This window comes from Naegleria lovaniensis (genome assembly GCF_003324165.1).
Source record: "Naegleria lovaniensis strain ATCC 30569 chromosome Unknown tig033, whole genome shotgun sequence".
Lineage (NCBI taxonomy): Eukaryota > Heterolobosea > Eutetramitea > Acrasida > Naegleriidae > Naegleria > Naegleria lovaniensis.
Window position 1 is genome coordinate 73,615 of NW_025407854.1, and position 13,863 is coordinate 87,477.

Here is a 13,863-nt window from a genome sequence, read left to right on the forward strand (position 1 = left end):
CTCGTCTTCGTCGCCTTTATTTAAATCTACAATTTGAACAAAACAAACAAATCGAACAAAGTGCTGATCCTGCAAGCAAACACTCAAAGAGTGAAAGCCAAACTCGTATACCTATAATACGAGTTTTATTTTGACGAATGAAGGAAAGTTATATACTTGTGGCGACCGATCGTATGGTGCTTCTGGTTTGCCCAATGACACAAACACTCCAACTCATTATTGGACTCTTGTTCCAAAACTTGAAACCGAATTTGTGACAGGTTAGTTTTCTCTTTTACATGTCGACTCTTAAATCCAAAAGATGTGAGGACTGGATTGTTTTTTGTTGCGGTTTTATGCAAGTCATCAAATGTTTACATTTTTGGATATTTTAATTTCTATCAATTTGGTAGAATTGCTTCAACAAATGCAGGTGTAAACAGTACTCCCATGCTCTTGGATACTTTTGATCAAACAAATATTGAAGATATTGCTTGTGGAGGCTACAATTCTATGATTTTGACAAGTAAGTTTTTGAATCCAAGTTATGGCTAAAGTATTTCCTTAATTTTTTCGTGCATGGCTTGATCAATAGAAAACAAAGAGGTGTACGTGGGTGGTGTGGGTAGAAATGCTCTCAACCCAAACAACTCTGGTGAATATTCCAAGTTAGAATGGGCTCAGATTTTAAAACAAGTTTACACAGGATGTACTTTTAGCAATTCCAACGTTTCCATGCATATGGGAAACACCTTTTACGCCTTGCACATTTCCAAAAACACATCTGTTTTGAGATTTTTCAATTTTAGAAATATTTGGAAAGTGGCAGATGTTGTTTTTCAGTTTGAATAGTCGACACGGCTTTATGAAAACTGTTACCGCCTAACCATTAGTAAATTAACCTTTCACAACTCTTGGATTCAATCATTCGCGAATGGTCAAATCAACAAGCTTTCTAGAGCCTGAGGTCTCGCTATTCAAGGAAAATGGACATTTATTCGAAAAAAGGGTAAATTGGTCAGCGCCTTTATTTAAATCAACAATTTGAACAAAACAAACAAATCGAACAAAGTGCTGATCTTGCAAGCAAACACTCAAAGAGTGAAAGCCAGGGGAAAGGACCCAACGCACACAAGGTGGGGAAGACAACACACAAGGCGCTCAAAAACTAATTCTATGAGTAGTAAGGAATCGAAGAAGAATATTTCTTGCTCCATTGATATCTCTGTCAAAAATTGAGCCACACACATGATGGACAACGAAACACTTCGGATGATCCAACCGTATAAATGAGCCTTGTGTGACAGCAGTTTTCAATTCACTGCTCATTCGTCTTCGTCGGTGGCCTCGTCATCGTTTTCATTGTTCATGGATGAAGATTGAGGTACAGAAGTCGCTACAGTAGGTGCGTTCGAAGGTGCAACTTTTCTCTTCTTTAAGGCTTGCTGATTTGTCCCTTTAGTTGAAGATGCAATGCCAATATCATTAGGGTCTTTGATAGGTGCGTCTCCAGTATTGTTGGCTGTGTTGTTGCGAGAAATGTCTCTCTCCATCAATGGCTCTTGATACATTGGAGGTGGCTGATCATCGAGAAGTTTGTCATACCAGTTTGTTCCAGTTTCTTTTTTGTTTTTAATTTCCTCTTCATGCCACCGCTTGAGCATCTTTTTCAGTTTGACTTTTCTCGAATGGATGAAATTAACTTTAGCTAGTAATTCTTCCCACTGAGCATCACGCTGACTTTTAAAGTAATGGGTTCCAAGCTTTTTCATAACATTGAAAAATTGTTCATAACTCATATTGTTACGATTTTCAATCTTGTAATTAAGGGCAAAATTCAAATTTTCAATCATTGATCTTAGGTACATAGAGACTCCAGGAAGCAAGTAGTAGAGCTTTTCCAAGAGCGCTTCTCTGAGCCTTGTGGAAGACTCATCTTGTTTGATTTGAAGAGTTTCGTGATAATCATTAAGCTGCTTCCAAGTGTAATCTTTTTCTTCTTGATGAATTGGAATCCATACTGCATGTTCGCATATTTGAGCAATGCTTCTTTTGAAGAGATCGTTATGTTCAACAATATCTTTGAGATTTGTGTCACACCCTTCATGTTTGATTTTTAGCAATTTCTCCAGTAATGAATTGGTGCTCTCCAGAACGATTTTTCTTGCAACAGATTGAACAGTGTCGATTTTTCCGTTATATTCATCAATCTCAACAATAAATCTTCCCATTATAAACAATAAGTCAGCAATAAATGTCAAATGTCTAATATCTTGATTTGTGGCGCCTAGACCTCCATTGATAGTGAATGCCTCGTCACTAGGAAAGATTTTAAGCAAAAACTTGAGAAGTGGTAATAACTCGCGAGGATAGAGCACAATCTTTTGAATGTTCACACAATTGCCCATAAATCTGTCCATCATGTCAGCATATTGAGTGTTCACTAAATTGACTGGCATTGTTTCTTCGATATGGTTTTCAGCGTACTCTTGCTTGATAGTCTTTACACATCTGTCATAAACTCTGGTCATACATATGACTGCATATTCGACTAGATACGTCTTGTCTTCGTCCCTGTAATCTCCTGTTCTCAAAGCGTAGCTGTTTCCTGTCAAAATTCTATTGACAATGTTATCGAAGCACTCTTCATACTTTTCAAGCTCCATCATCTTTGAGCAATATTCTTTGTAATATCTAATTTGTAAGCAAAATGCCAAATACCATTCAATACTATTGTTCTTTTTCATGAAATTGAACATGGTATTGAACACTCTGGCAAGATGCTCAAATTTAAAATATGACAGTGATTTTCCGAGAGCCTGAAGTTCTTCGAGACATTTTTGAATTAGGTTCAAGTCAAGTAGTGACCCTAGAGGAGTGTAAGCCGATTGATCTGACTCTACAAAAATCACCTTAAAAACTTCGTTCCATGTTTTTTCGAGCAAATCTGCAATATCAATTCCCCAACTTTCGCGAGTACCGTCAAGCAATTGAGCAATGTTGGAATCTAGTAGTTGGAGCAATCCACTCACCACTCCTCTAGTGACTGCGTACAGAAAGCTAACTGCTGTGTTTATACAATGGGTGGCTCTAGGTTCTCTTTTCTCATCGAGCTCTGACACAGCCCTTGATTTTAGAACCTCAACTTGCTCAAGAGTATTTTTAACTTTATCCAGTACCATCTCTAGACCATCACCTGCATGTACTGCGAGTACTCCTTTCTTTCCACCACTATTGACTTTTGTAAATAATTTTCTAATTTCTGTTTCAACATGTACAGGATTGACCAGCTCAATATTATCAACTCCAATGATGCTGTCAATAGCTCCGTCAGATTTTTTTCCTTTCTTCGACCTGTAACTTCTGCTGCAGCAAATGCTGTGTTTGGAGAAGAAGGAGATGGATGAATTGGAATACCAGCTTGAAAGTGATGATGAAGCAGAGGATCCATCATTAAAGTATTCATACTATGATCCAAAGCCACGTTATGATGAGGGAAGCCAAAAGCACCAGCCGTATGTACAGCAAAAGGATCCAATGATGTCATAGGAGGTGGAATGTGGGAAATAGCTCTAGGGGGTAATTTGGGAAGTTGTTTTAAAGGTTGTGGAGGTAACAAAGTTGCCTTAGGCTTTGGTGCGAGGTTGGAAGCGGTGGCAGTAGTAGCACTACTTATTGGAGATGTTAAATTGCTACTGGAAGGTGTTGTTACAGTTGGGGTGGTAGGTATGGCACTTCCAGAGGAAATTACAACTTCGTCTTCTCCATCTGTGTCCGTTTCTTCCTCTTCACTCTCTGTTAACTTTCTTTTCTTGCCGGCACTACTACTGTCGGTTGGTTGTTGCTTAGGGTTGCTGTTCTGTGGTGAAGTGATGGAAGGGGTTAATGAAGGTGTAGCCACCACAGTAGATGATTGATTATCACTTGTTGTGATGTCACTAGATGATGCTGTTGCAGCAGCCTGCTGTTTTTTCTTCTTTTTCTTTTTAGGTCCATTTGGCGTGGGTACTATTGAAGGTTGAAGTAAATGACCTGTTGTCGTCGAAAGGCCACCCGCTTTTACGGGTGTTGGAGATGTCACAGAGCTAGTGAAACCAGCAGGTGAGGTTATGGAAGAAGCATTAGGGGAAGAAAAATGAGGAGGTGGAATGGTAATAGGATTTGAAAAATTGGGATAAACTGGGGAATGTGTAGTTGAAGGGTTTAAAAGATGATGAGGAGGAGTGCTACCCGGAACTGTAGCAGCATGGGTGGCACCTGGATGAGGATAATATTGGGCCATTTGTTGCTGATAAAGCATGTAGGATTGTTGCGTGATAAAATAGTTCTTGATCGTTTCATCCTTTTGTTTGATTTGCTCCTCTAACTGTCGGACATGTTCCTCTAATTCCGAAATTCGTTTTAATAAACCTTCGCGTTCCTCAATTGAGAAAGTATGTGATGAAGAGCGTTGTTGCTGATTTTGCTGCTGATGATTATTTGCTCTCATTCCTGTATGATCCACAGCAGATCCATCACTTGCTCGGCTGTTTGAAGCATTACTATTTCCAGGCGTTAAAACGACTGCAGAATTTTCATCATGATGGTGAGAGGATGGTTGTGCTGGTGGTGTAGTGATTGCTGTATCTAAATAATGGAATAAATGTTGCTCTTCCTCAGTTAGACCCTCATGATGGTGATGATGTTTGTGTTCCTCTCCTGTCATTGCAGTATTTGGTGTTGTAACTGCATTGTGATGATGTTGGGAATGAGGATCGTTAAGAAATGTAGCGGATGACACAAAATCAGTATGTGGTCGGGACGAGGAAGCGATTGAAGGAGAATTGACTGAAGAGGATGGAATGTTATGATGATACTCCTCATCTCCCATATGTGAAGAAGGAGTTAGAGCAAAAGCATTTGCGTCACCTTCTTCAAGGGTTTCTGCTGTGAGAATTGTTTCCTGCATGTTGTGGTGGTTGGGTTGATAATACGAAGAAAATCTCTTCCGAAAAGTGACTCCACCTATCCAAATTCAATGATAGCAACCGAAATAGATGTTGATAATATATCAAAATGTCTAACAATAATTTAAAAAAGTTGAAATAATAATCCAGCTTTGATTGGAAATTATAACGGATATGATGATTAAAAACGGTTGATAAAATTCGTTTGCTCGATAACAAGACTCTTCCTTGAATCGGAACACTTTTTTCAATCTCTACAACAAGTACCGATTCTCAGAGCACGTTTCTGTTGAAACAAAATAATGTGTCGTTCCAAACTTCCAACAATCTTCAATCTGTTGTTTGATGGCTAGTTATTTTTTTTCGAGTTGAAAACAGCGGAAACTGAGTATAACGGACCAAAGACTTCTTACTTTTTTAATAATTTTATGATAGTTTTTTATTGTATCTCATCAATTTAAGCAGTTTCAACGAATTCTGGTGGAATAACGTCAACAACGTTTTCAAGCTTCAAAGTGAAACCAGGTCTTGGTTGAGCTGGGAGTCTCTTAATGAACTTCTTCTTCTTTTCAGAGGTCTTGTTTGCAAGAGCAATGGCATTATTGAGCTTACATCTTTCCAAGAAATCTTGACGACACTTGCTCTTCACAACGTGTTCCATTCTGACGTGGAATCTCTTCTTGATAATTCTGTTTCTGACAGTCTTGTTGATTTCAACACCGACAGCTCTTGGAGTAACGTTCCAGACTCTACCAGTCTTTCCGTGATAGGTTCTGTGTGGCATACCCTTGTGTTCATTGCTGTTTACTTTGACGGTAACATAATCACCGAGCTTGAAGTTGGTCAAGAAGAACTTGCTTGCCAAGAGACCGTGAGCTCTGAATGGTCTAGCAAAGGTGTGTCTTGTTCTAGCACGATAACCGAAACTGTGAGGCATGTTTTATCGGCTGTTGATATCATGTGAATGCACAATGTGGCGTAATAAGAAATGTAAGCAACTTTAAAGCAAAGAAAATGATACGAACAGTATGATGAGTTTTGGCGTATTTTTTTTCAAACGAATTTTTTAAAAAAATTGGTCAACCAAAAAATATTCTTTACAATGACCAAGAAAAGTTTATCGGCTCTACACGACAATTGTTGTGCAGCTTGGCCTCTAAACTTTGTACAAATCGATCTTATCAAACGACAATAAAAGACTCAGATATGAAATTTACTGTACCAAACAAGGAAATTTGTTGTCTTCCTCTCATGTCCAAAAACTCAATCCTAAAAAATGTCTTCAAATGCAGCTGTAAAGATTGCACACATTGATCTCAACTCGTACACAATATTTGAATCGGCATTTGTCGCTGTGACTCTTTTTCAAATTTTGTACGTGATCAAACACATTCTCATCATCAAACGATACTATTCAGCCGCCAAATATGAGGCTAAGAACATGAATATTGTGATGGCAATGGTTTACATTATTGTTGCAGGAGAGGGTGGAGGCATACTTTCAAGAGTTCTGATCGGAAAACCTTCTCCTTTCATTTCAAATGATTTTAGAATATGGTGTGGATTGGGAACTTGGATGGTTTTGTCATATCTCTTGTTCCGATCTACAAAGGCCAAAGAAAAATTCGCTGGATGGCTCAATCATCCACTATGGAAATACATTCTTATCATTCCGAATGAGGCCAGAAGAGCTATTGCCATGTGTGTCAGTACTTTGGCCTTTTTGAAAATTTCTCGAGCTGAAAATCATGCATCTGTTATTCTATTCCCTACCGTGTTGGGTTTTATTGCAGCATGTGGTGGAGGATTAATGATGAATGGAGTTGAAGCAGCCTACGTTACCAAAAACACCGCTTATGGTTGGAGATCGTTTCTGGAGTCTCCTTCTTGGAAATTGAAGTTACCGTTTGTCTGTGCTTTGTACTACTCATTGAGCTATTATTATTTGGAAAATCTCAGCAATGTTTCAGACTTGGAGAATAACATAATTTACTTACTGGCATACAATGCTATTTATGTGATCATTATTGCCTTTGTTTTGCTTCCAATTTTGACAGATTTGTCTGCATGGATATTTGCTCCAAAGAGCCCGTCCAAACCAGTGGCTACTCCTGCTACAGCAAAGAAACCAAAGAAGGACTAATGAGTAAGTTGGTCATGCTCACAATGTAGATAATAAAATTGTTCAAGTAATGATGAAACGATATACTCAGCCCAAACAAGGATTATGAAGTAATAACTCTTCTGGAGTTGAAAAAGCTCAAAAAAAAGAACGAACTTGTTCATCATCGAAAAAAATTGGAGGTATTTTGTGAATTCAAGCAGTTCTCGAAGAACTGTTATTGTTTGATTTTCATACGGGCTGCTTTTGAGGTTGCTCTGATACTCATTCACACTCCTCACATTCAACCTCTTCTGTTGAAAAGTTCCATCCAGATTTAAACCAATCCCTGTGGTGATCTAGAACATTTTTTGACCTCTGGGAACATCTTAAAGAGGAGCTTGGTGTTTATGGAATGACTCCAACTAATGAAAAAGACTCAGTGTGGTCCTGGGATGAACACGTCCAAGTACCCTGTGACATGCAATGAACTGAACAGGTGTTTTGGGACTTAACCTTCATTCTTGAACTCATCATTCACTGATTGTTATGAATATCCTCAAGTCTTTTGGAATTGAACATGGAAAGGCTATCAAACTGCAAAAGAAGGACAGCTTTAGAATATTATCTAGAAACATTCTCACAAATTATTTAATGGACCAAAAGAAAACAAAGAGAATCTACTGGCAACAAGGTTTTGTTAAAAACGCAAAGCCAATGAAAACATCTTTGAAACAATTGAGATTGGCATTCGTAACAAACTCTGATCATGTAACATTTGTTAAATTAATGGTCACTAGTTTGTTGGAGAAGACTTTAGTTCATGATTCTTCTAAATTGTTGACGGAATCCCAGTATTCCTATTCCAAGCAGATAGTCCTTCCAACATTGAAATGTAATAATTCAAAAACTGTCATTCAAAACCTTAGATTAACAATAGATGTGGTAACAGAAAAGGAAACTATTAAGGTTTCTCCAGTGGATAATGATTCTATATTCGAGTCAAACTGTTTTATAATCGTATTTAACAGAATGCAAAGAAGTAGTTGGCAAAATATTATGGATCACGCAGTCAGGTTTGTTCGAAACCATTCCATCAAAGAAAAGCCAATGATTCTTGTGGGTATGAATTGGAGTCCTCTCTTTCATCAGAAAAATAGGATGAACCACTTTCTTCACGCGAGAGTGGTCAAAGGTTCGAATGATTTCGTAACCAACGATGAGATTCTTCAATTTTGTAAAAAGAATGGCAATGTACTGGCCTTTGTAGATGCTAAGCCTCATTCTGACGGGGATCTTAATGATGTGATGAACCATATTGTAAAATCTACCCTATACTCGGACTGGCTTTCAGGATTCTCTGATTTGGAATTACAAACATTCACCTCGAATTTGTAAATCCATTCATGTATTCATCCATTCAGCGCCGCTCTTGTAAGCAACCAAAATTTATTTATACACTTGAATTCGATGCTGTGAGCAATCAACAATAAATACCTCTCCAGTGAGCGAATTGAAACACATTCTAAAGGGCTTTCCAAATCCTTGCTCCTCACTTGTTGGCTGAAACGTTCTCAAATATTCTCCTTGTGGACTAAAATACTGAACTCTCAAATTTTCTTCGTCACAGACCATCATATTTCCATTTCTTTTATCCACAACTACTCCAATGGGGTGGCCTAATTCAACATTTCCACTCTGCCATCCACCACCACCACCAAACACATGGAAACAGCAATCTCCCTTTTTAGATACCACCACAATTCGTTGATTCCAATAATCAGCAATGACCAATCGTCCCATATTATTAATATCAATCGCGAAAGGTCCATTAAATTGCACATTTTGAGCTCCATTGTTTCCAAACATGTACAAGAACTTTCCTTCTCTTGAATAGACTTGAATTCGATGATTCAAACAATCACAAATAAATACATTTCCATCCATCTCATCTACTACTAGACCATACGGTGAGTTAAATTGTTGTGCACTCGATCCTGCTTGTTTTGAGGTTCCCAATTTCCATATCAATTTCTTACTCTCAATACTGTACTTGTAAATGCAATGGTCGTCACAACTCACAACGACAGAATCATCGACGGAATCGATTGCCAAATGTTTTGGTCGATCATTGGTGTTAATTTTAAATTTAAATGTTTTCGTATTGGTATTAAATGCTTGAATTCTCTTATTCATGTAATCTGTCACAAAAATTAGACCACGTTTCAATGATATTTTCACATCGTTGGGCATGTTAAAAAGACCTTCTTTCGAGGATGGTATTTGAAAAGATCCAATGGTTTGAATGTAATGATGATCTGATAAAACAGTGGCATGTTTGGGTCCATCGTCTTTGCTGACCCTTAAATTAAATGGAGATTGGAATATATGTTGACAGAGTTGTTTGTTTCTCGTTCGTTTTCGATCAATCATCACTACAAGTCTTAGATGGGTCAAATCTCTAAATTCAGGAATTTGAATTTCGATTTGGAATTCTTTGTTGTCAAATTCTTCAGGGTTCTTTTCCTTAATGGAGGAACATCGAGAGAGTACCATTCCATCTTGCGTCTCTATGAAGCAATTAATCAAAGGAATTAATGAGTAGCTTCCTTCGAGTTTCTTATTTTCAGTATGTTTTTCATTGTCCTTCGCTCGTAGTACAAGTGTGAAACTTAACACTTGTTTACATTTCCAAATTTGGTTTTGAATCTTTTGCATTTCCAAAATCTTACATGATTGAGGATCAATTGGTGTATATTCAAACATTAACACATCTCCCATATTCTGAATTTGATTATTAATCGCCTCTATTGGACTTGAAATGTTCACCAATTTCATGTCATGTAATTGTTCTAATTTTCCAATCGATTCAAATTGAGATTTCAAATGTTCAAATGAATACATGGCCTTTTTAAATTGGTTCATTCGTTTTTCCATAAATTCATATCCATTCATTTCGTCCACATTATGGAAATAGGCCAACGTCTCGTTTGTTTCATCCTTCATTTCAAATATTTTCTCAATGAGTTTACAATTTTTTTCACACAACTTGTCAATATTCGAATGCAATTCTTCTTGTCGCTGTTTCAGAACATCTCGTAAAATTTCAAAAATTTGATCGAGCTCATCTTTGAGTTCAATTTTCTTCATTTCAATGCATTTTAACTCTTTTCGTAAATCTTCATCTTTTGCAGAGAAGACTTGTTCCCAACTTTTTATGGATTCTTTCAATGAGGAGAGTTGAATTTTAAATTTTTCTTTTTCTTCTTTTTCAATGGTGGATAATAAATCAGAGGAATGACCTCGATGAGGTTTATCGAGGGCACATGCAGCACAGATTAATTTTTCACAATTTCGACAATACACATTAATTGGGCATTGATGAAGAGAACAAGTGGGTACTCCAAATATGGAATTGACAGCAGTTGGAGAATGATTAGTGACATGGCCATTGTTACTGAATGAAAAGCTACCACTAGTGCTAGTGGATAGAATTGGAGAGTTGATATTATTGTTTTGAGAAGAGCTTGATGCTGAGAGTGTTGGAGAAGAATTTTCATTGTTTACCAAATTTGGCAAAATATGAGAATTTGTTGTGATGGTCACTTGAATAGGATCGGAAGGTGTTTGTGGTGTTGAATTTCGGGAAGGTGTGGCAATATTCACAACCGAATGTCCATGATTGTTTTTTGAATGACGTTTGGCATGAAGAGGACAAAAATATGGATTTTGTGAAGTTTTAATATCTTGTTCTTTTGGGAATAAACATGATGAGCAACAATGAGTAGCGTCTATGAATTCGTCCTCTTCCTCCAAACAAATGGAACAATTTCGGGCAAGACCTGTTGTTGACATTTTTTTAACCGCAAATGACAAACGTCAAGCAAGTTTTTACCGACTGGATGCCTTTATTGTGAAGGATTTGATGAATAGTTCTGACGGTGTCTTGGTGTTTCATTCCAATGTTATTGATTAGATTTTAGAATGGCAACAATTGACAAAGAGCCAGAATCAGTTGTTGTTTTAATTTACAGATACAGAATCAATTGGAAATTCTTTGAATCCCATTAGCTGTGGACCAATAACAATTTATGCTCATCGTGATTCAGAGAGAACTTGGAGTCTCCAATTCCATCAGCTTCAAATTGAACTTCATTTTCAGAAATGAACACCTCTTCAAATCCACAACAAAAAAACATCTCTCCTCATTCTCTCTTGCACCATTGCATATTCAAAATTATTACTATTGAAATATCAACGATCCATGGCCTCGTCATCATTGGAACTTGTCCTTTTGCAACATTTTGATCATCGGAATCAACCATCGTGTCCTCTCTCTGTAGTGGCCTCTTTCATTCCTCCTTCGGATTGGTTGCAAAGCCTCTTTCTGCTCTCTTCCAAAATTTATGAGCCTTTTAAAAGTAATGAAGGAATTTTAGAAGAGAATTATGATAACAATAGGTTTGCAAAAGAACAGCTTTGGTTGGAACAATGCCAATTCTCATTTCCCGATGTGCTTTGGAATTATTTGAGTTCTTCTTCCATAACACAAAGAAAGGAATTTAAAAAGTTATTCATTCAACAATGTCATATTTTGAAGAGATATAAGGATGGATTGTATCATCATGCATGTTTGGAAGGACATTTGGCTTCTGTGAATGCCTTGTGTTGTACCAATTTGGAAAAGTCATTATCGATTACCATTCCAACCTTATTTTCAGGAGATTTGAAATCAAGTATTGCGCAGTGGGACTTGAGATCGACCTTGCAAATGAAATCTAGCGATTATCATTGTAACGATGAAGGGAAAATTATCAAAATTTTGAGTTATCAATATGTGCAAAAGAAGATCAGCCCCAAGCAACCTCCAACGTTTTAACAGTATCGCCTTACTCGGATGATGGAATCACAGGAAATGCTAAAATGACAGAACCTTTAACCAAGACCCTTTGCTTGAGTTGTACGAGTGGAAATGATTTGGATGGAAGTCATTCCTCACTCTTTGTTTTTGATGGAATGGACGGAAGTGTAAAATATTCCATCCTAAAAGGTCTCAACGAGAGTAAGAAAGGCCAATCCAAAGTTTTAGATTTCAATCATATTGGAATGGAGTATATCATGAATTCTGTTTCTAATTGTTTGAATATTTGGAAATTGAATAATGAGTCAAAGCAATACGAATTGTTACACCAATTGGATGACCATCATCAATATGATATCACATGCGTTAAGGTAATCCCAGGAGATGTTCCTCTCGTTGCAACTTCAGGTTTAGATACCCATATTTGCGTGTGGAATGTGGAGAGTGGGAAATTAATGAGCAAGATTGGATTGCCACACTTGAGTCCAATCAAATCCATGTTTGAAGTGTTTGTTGTGAATCAAAGGATAGTTATTCTAAGTATTAGTATGGATGGATCCATGGTTCTCTCATGCTGCAACATGAAGGAAGACTCTCAATGGAAGGAAACATTGATTGTCACAGCCTCCAACTCGGGTAGTTCCGTATTGTGTGCAAGTATTATTTCCACAAGTACTCCTCGTGAATTCTTATGCTCGATTTCATATCAAAATAGGTCCATTGAGCTGTATTCAATGAAACTAGTCCCACAGAGTGGTGATACATATTCACTGGACTTCCAACTATCCCAACCCTTTGTTCTCTCATTACCAAGTGTTGCGAATCACATGATTCTCACAAGAAACAAGCTAATATGTTCCAGCAGAGATTGTACTGTGAGAATGTTCTTACTTTCATGTACTCCCAATTTTGATAGAGTCACAAGTTGCGACATGGTTTCTCAGGTCGATTGTGTGTCTTCGCAATGTTTCTCGATGGCCTTAACATCTGATCAATCCATTCTCTTGCTTGGCCTTTCAGATGCCGCTATTTATTATTTGAAATTTAGTCCACGATATGAATGGGATTATCCACGATTTGAACTAGGCAAGGATGATCTTCTTTATGACAATAACATCCACGCATACTTGAAACCACCTTTTGAAGAGTTCAGTATTGATCATGTGAAACGCCCACAAGAAGATTTGAATAGAATCAAGTGTGTGAAATTCTTGGATCATATTTACAAGGGCAGAGATGAAACCTACCTCATTCATCATTTACTTTCAGAACTCGAATGTCAACATCTGATTGCAATGACTGAAAAGCTCTCTTATGAAGATTGCTATGGCTATCACAAAGATTATCGATCCAACAAGAGAGTCATTGTGGAAGACAAGATCACTGCTCAAATTCTATTCGAGCGAGCCAAACCTCTCATTCCACAAGAATACGTCGACGAAAATGGTCAAATATGGGATTTGAAGTTTGCCAATTCCCGTTGGAGATTTTGTAGATACACTCCAGGTCAACACTTTTTAGCACCACATCAAGATGGATTCTATGAAGTGGATAAAAACACTCGAAGTTTCTTTACCTTCATGATGTATCTGAATGGAGGATATGAAGAGGGAAGAACCACTTTCATTCAAGCAAAGAATAAGGAAGGACCTCCTCAACCACCATTTAGTGAAGTTGGTCAGGTTGAACCTCATGCTGGGTTATGTATTGTATTTCCTCATCATTTGTTGCATTATGGATCTGTGTTGAAGAGTGGTGTGAAATATTTGATGAGAAGTGAGTTGATATATTCGAGAAGAAGAGTTCAATGAAACAAATGATGAAGTTCCGTAATGATACCAATAAGAAAATTTGAATCCAATGCAATTATTTAAAATAAAATTATTTGATGGTGTGTTATTGAACAGAATTCTTGAAGAGAAACATCCATCAGTGAATTTTCAATTTACCTAACAACATTAGTGCTACATTGGCCT

The 13,863-nt window shown here is 37.4% G+C and overlaps 8 protein-coding genes across 8 annotated transcripts; 5 read left to right on the top strand and 3 right to left on the bottom strand.

Moving 5' to 3' along the window:
* Positions 1 to 429: 429 nt before the first annotated feature.
* C9374_008102 (uncharacterized protein) lies at positions 430 to 831 on the top strand (the record flags this gene model as incomplete). Its single annotated transcript, XM_044698142.1, has 2 exons — positions 430 to 505; positions 575 to 831. The coding sequence occupies 2 exons, from the start codon at positions 430 to 432 to the stop codon at positions 829 to 831; spliced, it is 333 nt and encodes a 110-aa protein (XP_044545725.1).
* Positions 832 to 1,304: 473 nt separating this feature from the next.
* C9374_008103 (uncharacterized protein) lies at positions 1,305 to 4,927 on the bottom strand (the record flags this gene model as incomplete). The annotated part of the gene is made up of 2 exons (XM_044698143.1): positions 1,305 to 3,241; positions 3,334 to 4,927. 2 exons carry the CDS (start codon positions 4,925 to 4,927, stop codon positions 1,305 to 1,307), a joined length of 3,531 nt encoding a protein of 1,176 aa, XP_044545726.1.
* A 455-nt stretch (positions 4,928 to 5,382) lies between these two features.
* On the bottom strand, positions 5,383 to 5,862 carry C9374_008104 (uncharacterized protein; the record flags this gene model as incomplete). Its single annotated transcript, XM_044698144.1, has 1 exon — positions 5,383 to 5,862. One exon carries the CDS (start codon positions 5,860 to 5,862, stop codon positions 5,383 to 5,385), a length of 480 nt encoding a protein of 159 aa, XP_044545727.1.
* Positions 5,863 to 6,201: 339 nt separating this feature from the next.
* On the top strand, positions 6,202 to 7,068 carry C9374_008105 (uncharacterized protein; the record flags this gene model as incomplete). The annotated part of the gene is made up of 1 exon (XM_044698145.1): positions 6,202 to 7,068. One exon carries the CDS (start codon positions 6,202 to 6,204, stop codon positions 7,066 to 7,068), a length of 867 nt encoding a protein of 288 aa, XP_044545728.1.
* Positions 7,069 to 7,575: 507 nt separating this feature from the next.
* Positions 7,576 to 8,424, top strand: C9374_008106 (uncharacterized protein; the record flags this gene model as incomplete). Its single annotated transcript, XM_044698146.1, has 1 exon — positions 7,576 to 8,424. The coding sequence occupies one exon, from the start codon at positions 7,576 to 7,578 to the stop codon at positions 8,422 to 8,424; it is 849 nt and encodes a 282-aa protein (XP_044545729.1).
* A 51-nt stretch (positions 8,425 to 8,475) lies between these two features.
* C9374_008107 (uncharacterized protein) lies at positions 8,476 to 10,881 on the bottom strand (the record flags this gene model as incomplete). Its single annotated transcript, XM_044698147.1, has 1 exon — positions 8,476 to 10,881. The coding sequence occupies one exon, from the start codon at positions 10,879 to 10,881 to the stop codon at positions 8,476 to 8,478; it is 2,406 nt and encodes an 801-aa protein (XP_044545730.1).
* A 409-nt stretch (positions 10,882 to 11,290) lies between these two features.
* Positions 11,291 to 11,905, top strand: C9374_008108 (uncharacterized protein; the record flags this gene model as incomplete). Its single annotated transcript, XM_044698148.1, has 1 exon — positions 11,291 to 11,905. One exon carries the CDS (start codon positions 11,291 to 11,293, stop codon positions 11,903 to 11,905), a length of 615 nt encoding a protein of 204 aa, XP_044545731.1.
* Positions 11,906 to 11,949: 44 nt separating this feature from the next.
* Positions 11,950 to 13,698, top strand: C9374_008109 (uncharacterized protein; the record flags this gene model as incomplete). Its single annotated transcript, XM_044698149.1, has 1 exon — positions 11,950 to 13,698. One exon carries the CDS (start codon positions 11,950 to 11,952, stop codon positions 13,696 to 13,698), a length of 1,749 nt encoding a protein of 582 aa, XP_044545732.1.
* Between the last annotated feature and the right edge of the window lie 165 nt (positions 13,699 to 13,863).